Source organism: Coregonus lavaretus (genome assembly GCF_964263955.1).
Source record: "Coregonus lavaretus genome assembly, contig: HAP1_SCAFFOLD_2130, whole genome shotgun sequence".
Taxonomy (NCBI): Eukaryota; Metazoa; Chordata; class Actinopteri; order Salmoniformes; family Salmonidae; genus Coregonus; species Coregonus lavaretus.
In genome coordinates this window covers 39,140-60,990 of record NW_028166623.1, presented here as the reverse complement: position 1 = coordinate 60,990, position 21,851 = coordinate 39,140, and the positions used below count along the sequence as shown (strand labels likewise).

The following is a 21,851-nucleotide window of genomic DNA, read 5'->3' as shown; positions in this document are numbered from 1 at the left end:
GTGATGAGAGGTGTTGGGTTTGCGCTTGACATTGTGTTTTCCTTGATGGCCAAAAAGCTCAAAGTACCTTCTTCCATATGTTTGGGGAGTCTCCCACATGCCCTTTGGCGAACACCAAACGTGTTTGCTTGTTTTTTTCTTTAACCAATGGCTTTTTTCTGGCCATTCTTCCGTAAAGCCCAGCTCTGTGGAGTGTACGGCTTAAAGTTGTCCTATGGACAGATACTCCAATCTCCGCTGTGGAGCTTTGCAGCTCCTTCAGGGTTATCTTTGGTCTCTTTGTTGCCTCTCTGATTAATGCCCTCCTTGCCTGGTCTGTGAGTTTTGGTGGGCGGCCCTCTCTTGGCAGGTTTGTTGTGGTGCCATTTCTTTCCATTATTTAATAATGGATTTAATGGTACTCCGTGGGATGTTCAAAGTTTAGGATATTTTTTTATAACCCAACCCTGATCTGTACTTCTCCACAACTTTGTCCCTGACCTGTTTGGAGAGCTCCTTGGTCTTCATGGTGCCGCTTGCTTGGTGGTGCCCCTTCCTTAGTGGTGTTGCAGACTCTGGGGCCTTTCAGAATAGGTGTATATATACTGAGATCATGTGACACTTAGATTGCACACAAGTGGACTTTATTTAACTAATTATGTGACTTCTGAAGGTAATTGGTTGCACCAGATCTTATTTAGGGGCTTCATAGCAAAGGGGGTGAATACATATGCACGCACCACTTTTCTGTTATTAATTTTTTAGAATTTTTTGAAACAAGTAATTTTTTTCATTTCACTTCACCAATTTGGACTATTTTGTGTATTACATTTACATTTACATCATTTAGCATACGCTCTTATCCAGAGCGACTTACAAATTGGTGCATTCAAGTTATGATAGCCAGTGGGACAACCACCTTTTTGTTTATTTTTATTTTTATGGGGGGTGGGGGAAGAAGGATTACTTTATACTATTCCAGGTATTCCTTAAAGAGGTAGGGTTTCAAGTGTCTCCGGAAGGTGGTCAGTGACTCTGCTGTCCTGGCGTCGTGGGGGAGCTTGTTCCACCATTGGGGTGCCAGAGCAGCGAATAGCTTTGATTGGGCTGAGCGGCAACTGTGCTTCCGTAGAGGTAGGGGAGCTAACAGGCCAGAGGTGGATGAACGTAGTGCCCTTGTTTGGGTGTAGGGTCTGATCAGAGCCTGAAGGTAAGAAGGTGCCGTTCCCCTCACAGCTCCGTAGGCAAGCACCATGGTCTTGTAGTAGATGCGAGCCTCAACTGGAAGCCAGTGGAGTGTGCGGAGGAGCGGGGTGACATGAGAGAACTTGGGAAGGTTGAACACCAGACGGGCTGCAGCGTTCTGGATAAGTTGTATGTCCATTACATGAAATCCAAATAAAAAACAATTTACATTTCAGGTTGTAATGCAACAAAATAGGAAAAACGCCAAGGGGGATGAATTATTTTGCAAGGCACTGTACCATGATGAGATCCTGAGGCCCATTGTCGTGCCATTCATCCACTGCCATCAACTCATGTGATAATGCATGGCCCCATGTCGCAAGGATCTATACACAATTCCTGGAAGCTGAAAATGTCCCAGTTCTTCCATTCCCACAAGACGTCACCCATTGAGCAGGTTTGGGATGCTCTAGATCGACGTGTATGACAGCGTGTTCCAATTCCCGCCAATATCCAGCAACTTTGCACAGCCATTGAAGAGGAGTGGGACAACATTCCACAGGCCACAATCAACAGCCTGATCAACTCTATGCGAAGGAGATGTGTCGAGCTGCATGAGCAGATACTGACTGGTTTTCTGATCCACGCCCCTACCTTTTCTTTACATTTACATTTTAGTCATTTAGCAGACGCTCTTATCCAGAGCGACTTACAGTTAGTGAGTGCATACATTATTTTATTTTTCATACTGGCCCCCCGTGGGAATCGAACCCACAACCCTGGCGTTGCAAACGCCATGCTCTACCAACTGAGCTATATCCCTGCCGGCCATTCCCTCCCCTACACTGGACGACGCTGGGCCAATTGTGCGCCGCCCCATGGGTCTCCCGGTCGCGGCCGGCTACGACAGAGCCTGGATTCGAACCAGGATCTCTAGTGGCACAGCTAGCACCGCGATGCAGTGCCTTAGACCACTGCGCCACTCGGGAGGCATCTGTGACCAACAGATACATATCTGTTTTCCCAGTCATGTGAAATCCATAGATTAGGGCCTAATGAATTTATTTCAATTGACTGATTTCCTTATATGAACTGTAACGTAGATGTAATGGTCCCTCCTGGTTGTACAGTCATAGGCTGAACGATCGAAAGCACCTGCTGCGCCTGAGAGAAGCAGTAGCCTAGGCAGTCGACAGTATGCTCTAGAGCTGCACTATCGTCTAGGTTTGATGTGCCCAGCTGGTCATACACTCCAGTAATACTCTCGTGTCCTGAATGCAATCAAGGGGAAGAGCAATTTGTGACTGTCATGACAGGCCTGATGGAAACAAAAAATGTCTTGGTAAACTTTCCAAATGTCAACAACAACAAAAATATGCTAGGCAAGGTGGAATATTTTTGTGTCTGTAAAATGAATTATGCGATAAATGCTTTTATGCGCAAACATTTATATAATAATCATCATATTGAAGTAAACTGACATGTATCGTCCTCCCACTACCACTCGTCAGTAAAACATGCAGTTTATTAGGCTACAGATGAAATAAGTTATGATGAACTTCACAGGGTGGTGGTGAAAGTGCAAGGTGATGAGCTTGATGCTACTTTCCAATAAATATCGAGGATCTTATTCTGGTTACATGATCATCGATGCTTGGCTGTCGTTTGACAAAATATCAAAATCTCTCTCTTTTGTTTATAATAATCTCATCATGTTGGCTAGACATGGGCATGTGCCAATACCGGAGTGGGCACACTAGCTATATAACGTAACATCTTTTGTGAGAAAACCATCAGTAGAGTTGGAAATATGATGGCAACCCATTTAACATGTATTTTTTATTTGGTACATTGGAATTTACCCACAAAAGGTATTTGATGGAAACATCTCTGGTGGGAAGATGTGCATATTGTTTTTATGCAGATTTTAGAATGTTCACATAAAAATCTGTCGCCAATTGGAAGAAAACCTGGGATAATGGTGTTGATGTGAGCCATGACCAGCCTTTCAAATCACTTTTTTATCAAATCATCAATCAAATCAGTATTTTCCGGGGCCGCCTCAGCCCTCCCCTCCTGCTCCGTAGCTGAGTGACTCATTGTGAGCTTCCGGAGGACCGATCATCTTTTCACTCCCTCCTCTCTACCCTCTCTTCATCTGTATCTGCTGCTAAAGACACTTTATCACTCTAAATGTCAAGCTTCTGCCTCTAACCCTAGGAAACTATTTTCCACATTCTCCTCCCTCCTTAATTCTCCACCCCCTCCCTCCTCCCTCTCTGCGGACGACTTTGTCAACCACTTTGAAAAGAAGGTTGACGACATCCGCTCCTCATTCACTCAGCCTATTGAGTCCACTGGTCCCACTCACACAGAACTACCCTACACCTTGACCTCTTTCTCCCTTCTCTCTCCAGATGAAATCCTGCGACTAGAAACCCTTGTCAAGAAACCAACACTCGACCCCTCTGACGTAAAAACTACTTCTTTATTTTCTTTCCAAAAAACTTGAGAATGCTGTCTCAGGATGGGTCACTCAACCGAGACTGATCTTCTCTGTGTCACGGAGGCTTTCTGCACTGCCAAAGCTGACTCTCTCTCCTCTGTTCTCATCCTCCTAGATCTATCTGCTGCCTTCGACCCCATGAACCATCAAATCCTCCTCTGCACCCTCTCAGAGGGCTGGGCGTCTCAGGCTCTGCACACTCTAGGATCGCATCCTACCTGGCAGGCCACTCCTACCAGGTGATGTGCAGAGGATCTTTGTCTGCACCACGTACTCTCACTACTGGTGTCCCCCAGGGCTCGGTTCTAGGCCCTCTCTATACACAAAGTCACTCGGTTTCGTCATATCCTCACATGGTCTCTCCTATCCTTGCTATGCGGATGACACTCAACTACTTTTCTCCTTCCCCCCTTGACACGCATCTTTGCGTGCCTGGCAGATATCTCAGGTTGGATGTCAGCCCACCACCACAAGCTCAACCTCGACATGATGGAGCTGCTCTTTATCCCGGGGAAGGCCTGCCCGCTCCAAGACCTCTCCATCAAGGTTGACAACTCCACAGTGTCCCCCTCCCAGAGTGCAAAGAACCTTGGCATGACCCTGGACAACACCCTGTCGTTCTCTACAAACATCAAAGCAGTGACTCGCTCCTGCAGGTTCATGCTCCACAACATCTGTAGAGTACGACCATACCTCACACAGGAAGCGGCGCAGGTCCTAATCCAGGCATCGCCCGTCTGGACTACTGCAACTGTTGGCTGGGCTTTCCGCTTGTGCCATCAAACCCCTGCAACTTATACTGAACGCTGCAGGCTGCCTGGTGTTCAACCTTCCAAAATTATCCCATATCAACCCGCTCCTCCGTACACTCCACTGGCTTTCAGTCGAAGCTCGCATCCACTACAAGACCATGGTACTTGTCTACGGAGCTGTGACAGGAACTGCCCCTCCCTACCTTCAAGTTCTGCTCAAACCCTATACCCCAACCCAAGTACTCCGTTTTGCCACCTCTGGCCGGCTGGCACCCCATTGGTGGAACCAGCTTCCCCATGAAGTTAGGACAGCAGAGTCCTTGCCCATCTCCGAAAACATCTTCCGAAAACACCTGAAACCCTACCTCTTCAAAGTATTCAGTGTATCTTAAATAATCCCACAGCACCCCCCGTGTAGCGAAACTGAATATGTATCCGTGTAGCAAAACAGAATGTAAGCTAGCGAGATCAGGATGGTTTGTACGAGGCTTGCACTGCACCGCTATCAGAGATGACAATTTGAGAAATATCAACTGAGTTTATTTAATCGTTTCATAATTTGAATGTCTTTTCCAATGAACCATTACTATTATTAATACCATTACATACATAGCCTAAAATCAATATCTAATATTAAAGAAACGCTCAGTGACTACAATATGCCGATGAAAGATTTAAAGATTTCTAAGAAAGTTGTTGTGAAAATGTCTGATCTATGTTCTATCCCATTCACTGCGTCTACATGGAAATTAAACTGCTGATTTGCGTATGTAACGTCACTTTCCCTCGTAATTTGCATAAAAATATGAAGAGGCGCGATCAGCCAACCAGAGTACTAAACCCAGCGAGGCAGTACAGTGAATGAGAGAACCGCCAGAGTAGGTTATGTAGGCTTCATTACTGTAAATTGCCTCCTGGAAGTTTACAGTTATTGGTGCTGTAAAGTAGTAGATAAGCCATCATGGCTATCTAGCGTCATACTTTAAAAACAGAAGTTTTTACATACCATTCATGTAATAGGTGAAACAATGTTTACATATAGGATCCACACTAAACACTTTGGAATAAAAAGCCATCAAAGCAAAACAATGACTTATGACAATCCTAATTATTAATCAATTCCAATATCTCTTTAAATACTTGTTCACCTGAGCTCAGACACAGAAGATAAAGGTTGATGTGAGTGGGCCACACCTGGTGTCCTGTTCATTTAATGTAGCCAACAGTACAGTAGTTCACACACAGATTAAACATCTCAGACTTAACCATCTACACACACACACACACACATAAAAATACACAAATGTAGGTGCTAGGGGCCTAATTGTGCAGGTGCGTAACGAACGGGATTTGCCGGCGTGGTTCCCTTGCGCGTGCTGAATACATGTAATTCAACTGCTGATAACCCTCCCACTTGCTGGCCAACAAATTTTAGTGTTGAGTTTTCATTCAATAGGGTTCAGTACGTTTATCTTAAGCCATCTCTTTAAATACGGTGTACCTCTTAGTTAGAATTTTGTCCACAGACTCACTAGAAGTTATTGAGAGAACGGGTTCAGAATATTAGGGATCATGAAAGAAAGTGAACTAAATATATACATAATTGTCTCCGTTTCAACACCAATTGGTAGATTTAAAAAATACTCTGATCTTGCAGGTTATTTAGGCTTAGGAAAGTATTTATGAATCATAAAAAACAGGTTAGGAGAGCCTTTATGCACGAAAGAAAGAAAAGTGGTTTGATTCATTCTGAAAATTGCCACATTCAGTTCTTCAACCCATTGTAATGTTGGAAGATTAGTGTACTGTACATAGAATTATAATAGGGAGAATAGTAGGCTATATCCTAATCTATTGCCTGCACTAACCATGGAACTGTATGATGATGACAGCCAAGTATTGCGCCATGTGTCGGGTTCAAACTGTTATGGCTTAAGTAGATGCTTTTTCCACTTGGAACCGGTAGGTTCGCTAGACCTTATTCATGGTGTAAAGGTGGTGAAATTATTAGGGAATTAAGTCAAGGCCAGAATACAGCGTATCTGTAGACACACTTACTTACAGATTTATTCGATCTCCACCCCAAAAAAATTGTGGGTGAATAGCATGCTATTCTCATGCTTAAGTTCAAGGTCAGAGTAAGTGTAGAGAGAAAAAAAGGGAATTACGTTCCATTCACACGCGCTTAACTCGGGTCGGAATCGGCCCCTAGGAGATTAGTGCACTCTTTTCTTCAAAATGTCTTCTTGAAATGTCTTGTCTGAGAAGAAACTGTGATAAATCTATATAATGTCTACATGTCTCATTATCCATTGTCCTCCTCTGGCTCTCGCAGGCCCTGGCTGTGAAGGGTCTTCCCTGCCATCTCCATCATGGCCTGAACCTCAGGGTCTGCATCCAGGACACTCCTCTTGCCTCCTGTCGCTCCCTGCAACAAAACACCCCAACATCATTGATGTCCTCATGACAAGTCATGAATACAATAAATCAATGAATATTCACTGAGTGTACAAAACATTAAGAACAACTTCTCTTTCCATGACAGACTGACCAGGTGAATCCAGGTGAAAGCTATGATCCCTTATTAATGTAACTTGTTAAATCCACTTCAATCAGTGTATATGAAGGGGAGGAGACAGGTTAAAGAAGGATTTTTAAGCCTTGAGACATGGATTGTGTATGTGTGCCATTCAGAGGGTGAATGGGCAAGACAAAATATTGAAGTGCCTTTGAACAGGGTATGGTAGTAGGTGCCAGGCGCACCGGTTTGTGTCAAGAACTGCAACGCTGCTGGGTGTTTCCGACAAAACTGTTTCCTGTGTGTATCAAGAATGGTCCACCACCCAAAGGACATCCAGCCAACTTGACACAACTGTGGGAAGCATTGGAGTCAACATGGGCCAGCATCCCTGTGGAACGCTTTCGACACCTTGTAGAGTCCATGCCCAGACGAATTGAAGCTGTTCTGAGGGGAAAAGGGTGGGGGTGCAACGCAATATTAGGAAGGTGTTCCTAATGTTTGGTATACTCAGTGTACGCGGTAGGTTACTTCCTACAAATTAATTGAATGTGCCTCTATCTCCACCTGCAGGTAAAAATGAGGAACACACTGATACAAGCACAGCATTAAAAGAGACAGAATTCATAAAATATTAGAAGAAATAAGTGGGATCAAAGGAGTAAGAAAGCAGAGAATGTCCAGGTTGATACTGACCTCTTCCTCCTCAGGGGGCTTCCCAACCCCCCACACCTCCAGAGAGTCCAGGGTGAAGTCCTCCTCAGCAGAGAGCTGAGGGCTGCCGTAGGTAGTGCAGCGAGGCCGTGCCCGGCTATGCCCACGGCCAAAATCACTGTCCAGCCACAGGCCAAAGTAGCCATGCTGACCACCCATGCCCTGATCATAAGCAAATTAAAGAAATTACATTGCTTGGGTTAAGAAAAACTACTGTTGAAGCATAGGCATGTGGTAGTTCATATGATATATACAGTGCCTTGCAAAAGTATTCATCCCCCTTGGCGTTTCTCCTATTTTGTTGCATTACAACCTGTAATTTAAATTGATTTTTATTTGGATTTCATGTAATGGACATACACAAAACAGTCCAAATTTGTGAAGTGAAATGAAAAAAATAACTTGTTTCAAGAAATTCTAAAAAATTAATAACGGAAAAGTGGTGCGTGCATATGTATTCACTCCCTTTGCTATGAAGCCTTTAAATAACATCTGGTGCAACCAATTACCTTCAGAAGTCACATAATTAGTTAAATAAAGTCCACCTGTGTGCAATCTAAGTGTCACATGATCTGTCACATGATCTCAGTATATATATATACACCTGTTCTGAAATGCCCCAGAGTCTGCAACACCACTAAGCAAGGGGCACCACCAAGCAAGCGCCACCATGAACACCAAGGAGCTCTCCAAACAGGTCAGGGACAAAGTTGTGGAGAAGTACAGATCAGGGTTGGGTTATAAAAAAATATCCAAAACTTTGAACATCCCATGTAGCACCATTAAATCCATTATTGAAAAATGGAAAGAATATGGCACCACAACAAACCTGCCAAGAGAGGGCCGCCCACAAAAATTCACAGACCAGGCAAGGAGGGCATTAATCAGAGAGGCAACAAAGAGACCAAAGATAACCCTGAAGGAGCTGCAAAGCTCCACAGCGGAGATTGGAGTATCTGTCCATAGGACCACTTTAAGCCGTACACTCCACAGAGCTGGGCTTTACAGAAGAGTGGCCAGAAAAAAGCCATTGCTTAAAGAAAAAAATAAGCAAACACATTTGGTGTTCGCCAAAAGGCATGTGGGAGACTCCCCAAACATATGGAAGAAGGTTCTCTGGTCAGATGAGACCAAAATTGAGCTTTTTGGCCATCAAGGAAAACGCTATGTCTGGCGCAAACCCAACACCTCTCATCACCCCGACAACACCATCCCCACAGTGAAGCATGGTGGTGGCAGCATCATGCTGTGGGGATGTTTTTCATCGGCAGGGACTGGGAAACTGGTCAGAATTTAAGGAATGATGGATGGCGCTAAATACTGGGAAATTCTTGAGGCAAACCCTTTTCAGTCTTCCAGAGATTTGAGACTGGGACGGAGGTTCACCTTCCAGCAGGACAATGACCCTAAGCATACTGCTAAAGCAACACACGAGTAGTTTAAGGGGAAACATTTAAATGTCTTGGAATGGCCTAGTCAAAGCCCAGACCTCAATCAAATTGAGAATCTGTGGTATGACTTAAAGATTGCTATACACCAGCGGAACCCATCCAACTTGAAGGAGCTGGAGCAGTTTTGCCTTGAAGAATGGGCAAAAATCCCAGTGGCTAGATGTGCCAATTTTATAGAGACCTACCTCAAGAGACTTGCAGCTATAATTGCTGCAAAAGGTGTCTCTACAAAGTATTGACTTTGGGGGGGGGTGAATAGTTATGCACGCTCAAGTTTTCTGTTTTTTTGTTGTCTTATTTCTTGTTTGTTTCACAATAAAAAATATTTAGCATCTTCAATGTGGTAGGCATGTTGTGTAAATCAAATGATACAAAACCCCCAAAAATCTATTTTAATTCCAGGTTGTAAGGCAACAAAATAGGAAAAATGCCAAGGGGGGTGAATACTTTCGCAAGCCACTGTAGTTACTTGTGTGGTATTTCACATACAATTATAGTAACAGATTGTAAAACAAAATGTTCAGGTGAGATTGTGCAGTTGAGATGTATGTAGTAGTGCTGTGTCTCACCAAGCCGTTGGGCATGGTCTGCTGGCCCTGGTTGAGGTACATGTAGTGCTGGTTGTATCCTGTGCAGGTGTACACCCGTAGACAGGGGAATACTGAGAACAGGAAGCACCTGGAGTCTCCTACACTCAAGACAATCCAGTCACAAACACACACATCCAGAGATGAGCACTGATTAGAGATGGACAACATACTGTATACAGTGGGGGGGAAAAGTATTTAGAATTGTGCAAGTTCTCCCACTTAAAAAGATGAGAGAGGCCTGTAATTTTCATCATAGGTACACGTCAACTATGACAGACAAAATGAGAAAACAAAATCCAGAAAATCACATTGTAGGATTTTTAATGAATTTATTTGCAAATTATGGTGGAAAATAAGTATTTGGTCAATAACAAAAGTTTCTCAATACTTTGTTATATACCCTTTGTTGGCAATGACACAGCACAAACGTTTTCTGTAAGTCTTCACAAGGTTTTCACACACTGTTGCTGGTATTTTGGCCCATTCCTCCATGCAGATCTCCTCTAGATGTCCATGCAGATCTCCAGTGATGTTTTGGGGCTGTCGCTGGGCAACACGGACTTTCAACTCCCTCCAAAGATTTTCTATGGGGTTGAGATCTGGAGACTGGCTAGGCCACTCCAGGACCTTGAAATGCTTCTTACGAAGCCACTCCTTCGTTGCCCGGGCGGTGTGTTTGGGATCATTGTCATGCTGAAAGACCCAGCCACGTTTCATCTTCAACGCCCTTGCTGATGGAAGGAGGTTTTCACTCAAAATCTCACGATACATGGCCCCATTCATTCTTTCCTTTACACGGATCAGTCGTCCTGGTCCCTTTGCAGAAAAACAGCCCCAAAGCATGATGTTTCCACCCCCATGCTTCACAGTAGGTATGGTGTTCTTTGGATGCAACTCAGCATTCTTTGTCCTCCAAACACGACGAGTTGAGTTTTTACCAAAAAGTTATATTTTGGTTTCATCTGACCATATGACATTCTCCCAATCCTCTTCTGGATCATCCAAATGCACTCTAGCAAACTTCAGACGGGCCTGGACATGTACTGGCTTAAGCAGGGGGACACGTCTGGCACTGCAGGATTTGAGTCCCTGGCGGCGTAGTGTGTTACTGATGGTAGGCTTTGTTACTTTGGTCCCAGCTCTCTGCAGGTCATTCACTAGGTCACCCCGTGTGGTTCTGGGATTTTTGCTCACCGTTCTTGTGATCATTTTGACCCCACGGGGCGAGATCTTGCGTGGAGCCCCAGATCGAGGGAGATTATCAGTGTTCTTGTATGTCTTCCATTTCCTAATAATTGCTCCCACAGTTGATTTCTTCAAACCAAGCTGCTTACCTATTGCAGATTCAGTCTTCCCAGCCTGGTGCAGGTCTACAATTTTGTTTCTGGTGTCCTTTGACAGCTCTTTGGTCTTGGCCATAGTGGAGTTTGGAGTGTGACTGTTTGAGGTTGTGAACAGGTGTCTTTTATACTGATAACAAGTTCAAACAGTTGCCATTAATACAGGTAACGAGTGGAGGACAGAGGAGCCTCTTAAAGAAGAAGTTACAGGTCTGTGAGAGCCAGAAATCTTGCTTGTTTGTAGGTGACCAAATACTTATTTTCCACCATAATTTGCAAATAAATTCATTAAAAAATCCTACAATGTGATTTTCTGGATTTGTTTTTCTCAATTTGTCTGTCATAGTTGACGTGTACCTATGATGAACATTACAGGCCTCTCATCTTTTTAAGTGGGAGAACTTGCACAATTGGTGGCTGACTAAATACTTTTTTTCCCCACTGTATGTCAGCATACATTACAAAAATGGGCTTAAATATCTCTGCAGCAATCTCAATAGGCCGTGAGCCTGTTTCTACCGATTGATACTTCCATCCACCACCACTCTCACCTTGGAACTGAGGCTTTACTTCCCAGCCATGGGAGGCGAAGCCACCAAAGATGTGTCCCTTAGTGTCTTTGATCAGGAGCACGGTGGGCCCGCGGCCTTTACAGCTGCCCACTATTTTGGTGAAGCTCTCCCCATGCAGCTGAGTTGAGAAAAGCAGCTTCCAGGGGGTGTTGTACCCATCAGGTAACTGTGGTGTGAGGAACATCAGCACGGACAGGTCCAGCAGGCAGCGCAGCTTCTCCCACGGGGTTTCCCGGCAGGGGGGCAGTAGGGTGGGAGGGGGACGGGAGGTTAAGCCCACGTTCAGGCCTTCACCTATCAGAAGGTCCATGTACATGGCCACATTGGAAACTCTGAACAGCCAGTCCTCCAAACATGGGATGTCACAGGTGTGCTGATCTGAGAGGGAAGGACAGAATGTCAGGTTTTGTTGTTGATACAGTAATACGTGTGAATCCGAATTATTGAAAATATGAAATCTGGGTGAGCAAGCTTTATCTCCTTCCCTATTCACTCTATTCTGAAAACCTAATCAGTAAATTATCCCTCCATCCCTTTACCTGAGGGTTTTAGTTCAGAGCTCATCTGTTCAGCCAATAGTTTAACACCAATGGAACCGTCAGCCATACGCTCTGGCTTCCAGCCCTGCAGACGACCCTTCTGGATGATGATCTGCACCACAGCAGAAACCAGGTCCTGCAAGAACTGAAATCAGAGCCTAATTAATTTGAGTTCTGAGCTAAAGTGCATGTTCCGCTAACAACACAGGAGCACTTGCAGAAGACCTTCTGAGGGTCTACTAACCTCTATTATTTGGTCACATGTGGCAACACCTGTCCCTGCCCCCCGAGCCATTGCCATGACAAGGGGCGCCCGTTCCTCTGCAGTGCCTCGCAGGACATCGGCCAGGAAGACCACCAGCTGCTCCCGGCTCACCCCAGCCCTAGGGGGAGGAGGGGCCACTCCGGGGTCCATGCTACACATCCCAGCATAGACCCTCTTTATCATAGAGTCAGAGGCAATGTTTCCCATACAGGGCTACATGACAGAAGATATGCATGTTATATCTCACATACGGGTACTGTTAAATATCTGCAAAGTAATAACCACAGTTATTACATATACATTTGTTATTATACACATTGTTATTACATTTATTACATATCTTAACCTTCTTGCAATGCGAGAATTTACATATTTCTGTATTATTTGATTTCTTATTAGAAGATTTTAAACAAGATTTTGATTCTGGAGGTTAATTGATTAGATATCCTCGATTTTATAAATAAAATGTAATTTCATCATAGTAACTCCACCCTCACCTTCAACATGCCCAGCGTTAAAACCGTCCCTGCTTTTCCAGCGCCACTTGCAGAACTCGCGCCGTGAAGCCGATCGAACACTCCCTCCACAACGGGCCGCTCCTCTGGGCGAAAACGGGCCAGCCGTTTCTGCACCACAACACTGTCGATGTTCCCCATGGCCCTGTGTGCACATTGGACAACACTATCAGTGACAGGTCGGTAGCCCTCGACAATAAAACGGGCACATGACTTCAAACTGTCTGAAGGCTTGAAGCATCCAAGGCTTCTGATCTGATGTAACGTTAGCTAGCTAGCTATCGTGACTTCTAGCTACATGACAGGTGTCGGTGACATAATTTACCTAACGTTAGCTAGCTCGAGCTTGAAGATAATTACAGCTCTTTACTTATCTACTAGCAAACACCGTGACAATTACATTAATATGAAACATCTAGCTAACCTTGTTGAAAGAGGATAATTATTTCATTGCAGGGGCACTATGTAAACACAATAAACTTCCTGGTATAAATAAGGGGTCGAAGATTAACACCAATCGAAATACCCGATAATAACAGACTCGAATTATATTGGCTGGTAGTTCAAAATAATGATATGATTGGTCCAACGTCATATGGATTTCCTCCAATCTGGAATTAGTGGTATGGGTGGTGGGCCGAACCCGAAAAACGTGATGTTGATCGATTAGTTACCGGAGTGTAACTCCAGTTCTATGAGTGGAGCGGAGCTCTGTCGATGGAGGAGCTGTTTTTTTGTATATGACAGTAACACATTCTTATGATGACTATAAAATGTGTTGGCATCTTCAATTCTTGAACAGTTTCTCATAAAAAGTATATTTCAACCCTGTCTGCTCAGGCAAATTTGCCGAACTGATAAACTTGGAACCAATTAGATCTCCCGTACATACCCCGTGATAAAGGCAGCCAATGGCCTGCTTCTATCTAGGATGTAAACACAGCCTCAAATGAAAACTCGAGCTGTTTGCTGTACGTGTGTGATGAGGTCCCAAAAATGTAAATAAGATCAATATCTGTTATGTAGCACTATATTGGATTATTAGTGAGTTACAGGCGACCCACACGTATAAAGCAAGAAATAAGCTATAAACGTGTGTGAGGTAGAATGCCCCATCACTATCAGGCAAATTACACTGTTTGCTGAATTATTTTTCCACAAGGTAAACTACAGCCATTCATGGCTGATACTGGTCTGTAATAATCGTTGCTATTATGCAGTATTTACTATAAACATAGTATATTACACTGATGGCTGAATTATTCCCACAAGGAAAAGGTACAGCCATTCACATCTCCTCTCATTGCATCAATGCTGCATAACATTTTGCGCAGCTACGCAACTATACTGAATGCAGGTATGTACACAGGTGTTGCAGACGATCGCATGCGGTTGGACACATGGAGATAATCATTTTCGCAGTATCCTCAAAACAGTGTCTTTTTGACACAACTGCTGACAGCTACCGGGACTTGGAGACAAGTGTCCACGATAGTAGGATTGCCAGGTTAGTTTAGTAGTGAGCTTGTGCTAGATGTGGCTAGTTAGCTATCTTGCTAACCTAGCCAATGAGGTGTGTGTGTGTGTGAAAGAGAAATAGTAATATAAATTATGCTAGTTACTACCCCTGATAATTTGACCAAATAATCATGTTTGAAAGAGTGTGAGTGTGTATGTCAGATTAAGAGTAATAGAAATGATGGTAGATACTACCCCTGATAATTTGGTCAGATAACCTTGTGTGTGTGTCTGTGTGTACAGTAGGTGACATGTCCATGATAGCTATCTAATAACTATAGTTATGCTAGGTAATAGTTTGGCTTATAATGTTCATGTCTATGTAGAAGAAGACTGTAGGAGGAAGTGGAGAGGACTCAGGGACAGGTATCAGAGAGCGAGAAGGGCAGAGAAAGAGAAGAAGAGGTCTGGGTCAGCAGCTTCAGGCCAGCGGCCTTGGCGCTTCTGCCACATTCTTTCTTTTCTGGATCCATTTATTGTGCCTAGGGCAACAAGTGGCAATTTTACAGCTAGACCCTCTATGTCATCCACAAGTGTGACCACCGCCTCCACCAGTGCAGCGAGACCCTCTACGTCATCTACAAGTGCGACCACCGGTGCAGCGAGACCCTCTACAACGTCTACGTCATCCACAAGTATGACCACCACCGGTGCAGCCATGGAAGAGGATGAAATGGAGGAAGCACCTCAGGATCTAGACCCAGTGAAATTATTATGACCCTCACGGAAGTGACCACTGAGGACCTCGTTGAACAGGATGTGGCCGTGGAGACAAACAAGGAGAGAAAGGAAGAGGAACAACGTCACACCAGGCATCTTCCGAGGTACCAGCCCCCAGATCCACTCAACTCATTTCAGCAGAGGCTCCTCCAAGCCGTTGAGAGGGATGCAGCCCAACCTGATGCTCACAGGAAGGAGGATGAAGAGACCCTCTTTGCCATGAGCCTGGTGCCAACCCTGAAGAGGCTACCTCAGCAAAGAAAAGCAGCAGTCAAGGTTAAAATTCATCAGCTGCTTTTCGAAGCAGTATTTAGTTAACATAAATCTCACCTTCTATGGTGTTATATTATGTAATGCATGTATGTGTTGTTTTTCTCTTCCCTTCCAGAGATGTAGTCAATTTAGCCGACCAGCACACAGGAGGGACAGGAAGAGGAGAGGAGTTGTCTGGTTGTTGTTTTGACCTCCCTCATTGTACCTTTCCTTTCACACACGTCAGTTCCGTTTAAATTCAGTCAATTCATAAAGTAATTTGTTTCTGAAGTCTTAGGATAGCATTCATTATTAGTGTTACATGGATTCCTGAATTGACAGAATTGAAACTCACACACCAGAGAATTCACAGATGCTCTTGTTGGTCTCTTACAAGTCTAAAGGTGAATATATTTATTTTATTTAAAATCACTTGAAAACCAGGGTGTTTAAACTTTTTTTGAAGTTATGTTCCATCGACCGGTCCATGACGTCCAGGGGCCATTTGTTTGTTTAGCTGTGTTATGGTTACACATTCTTTTCTTTTTATCTTTTTTTCAGACACACACACACACACACACACACACACACACACACACACACACACACACTGCTCTTCTCCTCGAGGCACCTCACATTTCCAGTGCCCTGCCATTTTATCTCCCTCTGCCTGAGGAGGCTGTTGAGATGAATGGTGGTGGCTAACCATATGGATGGAGCAGAGGCAGATAGAGGGGAGAAGGCAGGCAGACCGGTGAGGGGGTGGGCTGACTGACTGTATTACTCTCTCTGTCCATGGGAGAATCTAAACTGTATTTCCTTGACTCCTCACGCCCTCTCTCCTCGCCTCCTTCTCAAAGCCCATTGGAGAAGGTCAGAGCAAGGGAATGTCAGGTTCCTTCACACTGACCTTCTCCTCCAATGGGTTTTGAGCGGGAGGTGAGGAGAGAGGAATCAAGGAAATGCAACTGAGATTTTCCAACTGTCCTCAATTGAGATTTTCCAACTGTCCTTATTCTGCTTAATACAGTGGCTTGCGTATTCACCCCCCTTGGCATTTTTCCTATTTTGTTGCCTCACAACCTGGAATGAAAATAGATTTTTTGGGGGGTTTGTATCATTTGATTTACGCAACATGCCCACCACTTTGAAGATGCAAAATATGTTTTATTGTGAAACAAACAAGAAATAATACAAAAAAACAGAAAGCTTGAGCGTGCATAACTATTCACCCCCCCCCCCAAAGTCAATACTTTGTAGAGCCACCTTTTGCAACAATTACAGTTGCAAGTCTCTTGGGGAATGTCTCTATAAGCTTGGCACATCTAGCCACTGGGATTTTTGCCCATTCTTCAAGGCATAACTGTTCCAGCTCCTTCAAGTTGGATGGGTTCCGCTGGTGTACAGCAATCTCTAAGTCATACCACAGATTCTCAATTGGATTGAGGTCTGGGCTTTGACTAGGCCATTCCAATACATTTAAATGTTTCCCCTTAAACCACTCAAGTGTTGCTTTAGCAGTATGCTTAGGGTCATTGTCCTGCTGGAGGGTGAACTTCCGTCCCAGTCTCAAATCTCTGGAAGACTGAAACAGGTTTCCCTCAAGAATTTCCCTGTATTTAGCGCCATCCATCATTCCTTCAATTCTGACCAGTTTCCCTGTCCCTGCCGATTAAAAACATGGTGTTCTCGGGGTGATGAGAGGTGTTGGGTTTGCGCCAGACATAGTGTTTTCCTTGATGGCCAAAAAGCTAAATTTTAGTCTAATCTGACCAGAGTACCTTCTTCCATATGTTTGGGGAGTCTCCCACGTGCCTTTTGGCGAACACCAAACGTGTTTGCTTATTTTTTTCTTTAAGCAATGGCTTTTTTCTGGCCACTCTTCCGTAAAGCCCAGCTCTGTGGAGTGTACGGCTTAAAGTTGTCCTATGGACAGATACTACAATCTCCGCTGTGGAGCTTTGCAGCTCCTTCAGGGTTATCTTTGGTCTCTTTGTTGCCTCTCTGATTAATGCCCTCCTTCCCTGCTTAGTGGTGTTGCAGACTCTGGGGCCTTTCAGAACAGATGTATATATACTGAGATCATGTGACACTTAGATTGCACACAGGTGGACTTTATTTAACTAATTATGTGACTTCTGAAGGTAATTGGTTGCACCAGATCTTATTTAGGGGCTTCATAGCAAAGGGGGTGAATACATATGCATGCACCACTTTTCTGTTATTTATTTTTTAGAATTTTTCTAAACAAGTTATTTTTTTCATTTCACTTCACCAATTTGGACTATTTTGTGTATGTCCATTACATGAAATCCAAATAAAAATCAATTTAAATTACAGGTTGTAATGCAACAAAATAGGAAAAACGCCAAGGGGGATGAATACTTTTGCACTGTATGTCCTTGTTAGTAGGCTTTTTTAGTATAAAATTCATGGAATTCATAAAGTAAATAGTTACTCAATAATCTATGTACAACATTATTAGTTGTACATAGATTGCATTAAAATTGAAACTGACACACCAGAGAATTCAGATGCTCTTGTTGTTCTTTTACAAGACTAAAGGTGAAATTTGTGTTTTCCTGTATTGTGGCTACATATTCACTTTTAGTTTTTTCAGACACACACACACCACTCCTCCAGTCCTCTCTGTACTTCAGATCTCCAGGGCCCTGCCCTCTCTCTCTTTATGGCCATGTCTGAAGTTCCCCTACTATGTCTAGGCTTTATGAGTAGTCCCTGTATCTGTCTGCAGTTGTGCCAAAAATACATGCTCTTGTTGTTCTCTTACAGATTACAGGCTACACATTAATTTTTGTATTTTTACACGAACATACATTCAATCGTTTTTATTTTTTGTAAAATCTTTACAACACACATACCTGTCCTGTACTTCAATACTTATTAAATTCTATTTTTTTCATAGGTCAGTTGTTTCATTTGTTTATTAGTATCTCATTTAGACTTAATCTGTTTATTTCTTCCCTAAACCTTTGCGGATCTAAAACAAGATGAAAGTAAAACCCCATTCTCTTCCTAATTCGTTTTTTTCCACCTGCATTTTGTCAGACCAGTGAAGGTTGTGGTAAACTGTACTATTTGTCTGGACTCTAGGTTACCTTTTCCCATTGTTATCATACTAACTGTATGTCGTATAACCTTAATTAGAGCTCCTGCTCACCTGATGTACCATGCCAGGTGTGTATAATACTGATGTTAATGGGAAAGGGAAGGGGTTAAGGTGTGGTCTTTACTCCCACATTTCACTTAAATATAACTTCCATATGAAGAGAGACAATGTGTCATAAAATAATCTGGGGAAAAATGCTATTTTATGGACAACGGTGGATGGTTCTTAAAATAACCTTTGTGTTAAGGATCTCTTAAAAGAGCCGTTTCACTCCATGGCATGCTGCCATGGGACTTCACCTGCTGGTGATGAGAAGTAGGTGGTCAGCTTCTCCCTCACCTGGAGTGCCTGTCTGGGGGTGTTGTTGGCACCTGCCCTGGTGACATCAGGTAGGTGCTATCTAGAACCTAAAAGGGTTCTCCGGCTGTCCCCACAGGGGCGGCAGGTAGCTTAGTGGGTAAGAGCGTTGTGCCAGTAACCGAAAGGTCGCTGGTTCTAATCCCCGAACCGACTAGGTGAAAAATCTGTCGATGTGCCCTTGAGCAAGGCACTTAACCCTAATTGCTCCTGTAAGTCGCTCTGGATAAGAGCGTCTGCTAAATGACTGTAAATGTAAAAATGTAAATGTAAGAACCCTTTGAAGAACACTTTTTGGTTCCAGGTAGAACCCTTTTGGTTTGAAGTAGAACCCTATTGGGTTCCATGTATAACATTTTCCCCAAAGGGTTCTACCTGGAACCAAAAAGGGTTCTACCTGGAACCAAAAAGGGTTATCCTATGGGGAAAGCAGAAGGACACTTTTGGAACCCTTTTTTTCTAAGAGTGTACATGATTCCAATAAGGTTCTACCTGGAACCAAAAAGGGTTATCCTATGGGGAAAGCAGAAGGACACTTTTGGAACCCTTTTTTTCTAAGAGTGTACATGATTCCAGGTTCTACCTGGAACCAAAAAGGGTTATCCTATGGGGAAAGCAGAAGGACACTTTTGGAACCCTTTTTTTGATTCCAATAAGAATGTAACTGTCTTGAACAACAAGGTGTCCTGGAGAAGACTAGCCTACCTCCATCAGGGCAGAAGGCACCCCAACTTTCTTTTCATTTGGTAACATTGCATCATTAAAAAAATGATTTTAAACCAACTTTGGGAAAAGTTAATAGTCCTAAAGAACATTCTGTAAAAGTACATCTGATGTCACATAGGGGCTATTAACTAGAGAGCTCTTTAGCTAGCTAGGTTTCACATAAAATATATCTAATATCAATCAATTACGGTATCAAAGGCTTTAAAAATTCACTTGAATTTAGCTTACTGGAGACAAATCGCCAGGCGTTCAACTGGGCTGATGGACTCCCGGTAGTTGGTATCCATCCGGGCGATCCTGGCTCCAACCATCTGGAGCAGGTGATCGACCTGGCTTCGGTCCAGACGAAAGCAACTTCGGAATTCCTCTCCAAACAGTCGAAGCTCTTGAATGAAACAGTGGAACTCCCCTGCCTGCTTTCGGGACTTCAACCATCTCTGGACACACACAGACCTGCACTTTCCGCGGGGCTGGTCCCGGCCCAACAGCGCGATCAAGACCACCTTCCTCAACGTTGGTCTCATTGATGAAAGAGCCTACTCTCTGCTATCTTGACTATTTAGTATTGTGTTTCGCTCCAAAACTATGCATTTTGGAGGGAAGTTATATTATAGGCTCTCACAATTAATTTTTAGATGTCATCGAATAAATAATATGTATGCTACCTGCCAAATAAATGAATACAAAATGTAAAGAAATTCTGCAGTCAAACTGTTTTTATTATGTAATCCCACAATTTGTTTTACTGGATATGTGTGCAACAAAAATTCAATATTCACATTTTTCTACTTTCTGTCAAGTCTACGCTTACAATTTGATGCATAAATTCGATAAATCCAATGTATGCACCACACAGAACGCACTACAACTGCCTCTGCAACGCAATGCTGCAAGGCAAACGTTCCATTGGAAATTAATGTACTTCTGGTGTACCAAAACGCAAATTATGCAGTCGGTGTGTTCGAAGCAGGTCCCATTCTATACAGTAGTGCGCAGTGTATACTATAGACACAGTAATATTACACTGTTGGCTTCATTTTCCAGTATTGGGCTGAGTTTATGTTAGCCCAACCATAGTGAGATTACACTGGTGTTTTCTTCACACAGTTGCTGGTTTGCGATAGTTTTTGTTACACTATTTTACAGTATAGACAGTAACTATCATAGTTTCCCATGGAAACTCACATCTCAGCTCTATTACACTGAGGGTTTCAGTGCATAGCTGTGTTTACTATAGTTATGTTGCACTACTTTACAGTACAGACAGTAACTATCCCTTAATTGGAAACTGACAGCTCTATTACACTACTGTTTTTTTCAGACAGTGTGTAGCTGGGTTTAATATAGTGTTTCTGTTGCACTAATAATATAATAATATAATAATAATAAAATGCCATTTAGCAGACGCTTTTATCCAAAGCGACTTACAGTCATGTGTGCATACATTTTTGTGTATGGGTGGTCCCGGGGATCGAACCCACTACCCTGGCGTTACAAGCGCCGTGCTCTACCAGCTGAGCTACAGAGTACTTACAGAGTACTTACAGTAACTATGCTAGTTTCCAGTGACTCACTTTTCAGCTATTACACTGCGGTCTTGCACAGTGTGTAGCTGAGGTTACTAGTTTTTCTGTTGTACTTACAGTTAAGACAGTAACTATCCTGGTTTCACCTGGAAACTCACATTACTGAGGGGTTGGTGCTCGATTGTTTGAGTTACACTACTTTACAGTACATACAGTAACTATCCTAGCTAGTTTCCCTTGGAAACTCACAACTCAGCTCTATTACACTGAGGGTTTCAGTATATAGCTGGGTTAACTATAGTTCTGTTACATTACTTCACAGTACAGACAGTAACTATCCTAGTTTCCCTTAGAAACTCACATAACAGCTAGAAAACACTGCTGGTCTTATGCTGTGTGTAGCTGGGGTTTCCATACTATTTTGTTACACTGCAGGGTATACACTCCCCATCTCTTCTTCCCACAGAGAGAAACTACCATTTCCAGTATGGCTTTTTGCCTTGAGAAATGCGAGGTGTCCCTGCCCACAGGCAGCGGACTGCGTCTAAGAAGGGTGGCACTCCGCAGTAATCCGGAGGTGCTTGCCGCTGGCTTTGGCAGCTTCTCACAGGCCCAAAGGCCAAACTGAGAGAGGCAAGTGGAGTCCCCATTGGCACTGAATACAGTGATGGAAGGCTATGAACTCCAATTCCGATG

The 21,851-nt window shown here is 43.5% G+C and overlaps 1 protein-coding gene across 2 annotated transcripts; it reads right to left on the bottom strand.

Moving 5' to 3' along the window:
* Positions 1 to 5,596: 5,596 nt before the first annotated feature.
* meak7 (MTOR associated protein, eak-7 homolog) lies at positions 5,597 to 13,421 on the bottom strand. Of its 2 annotated transcripts, none has more exons than XM_084189738.1 (8): positions 13,351 to 13,421; positions 12,909 to 13,071; positions 12,391 to 12,624; positions 12,147 to 12,291; positions 11,587 to 11,985; positions 9,675 to 9,793; positions 7,637 to 7,816; positions 5,597 to 6,850 (listed from the first exon to the last, which is right to left on the bottom strand). In XM_084189738.1, the coding sequence occupies exons 2-8, from the start codon at positions 13,065 to 13,067 to the stop codon at positions 6,728 to 6,730; spliced, it is 1,359 nt and encodes a 452-aa protein (XP_084045864.1). In that variant the 5' UTR covers positions 13,068 to 13,071; positions 13,351 to 13,421; the 3' UTR covers positions 5,597 to 6,727. The 2 variants fall into 2 exon arrangements, with proteins under 2 accessions (XP_084045864.1, XP_084045865.1); XM_084189739.1 differs by having other exon boundaries at positions 13,252 to 13,409.
* Positions 13,422 to 21,851: the final 8,430 nt, after the last annotated feature.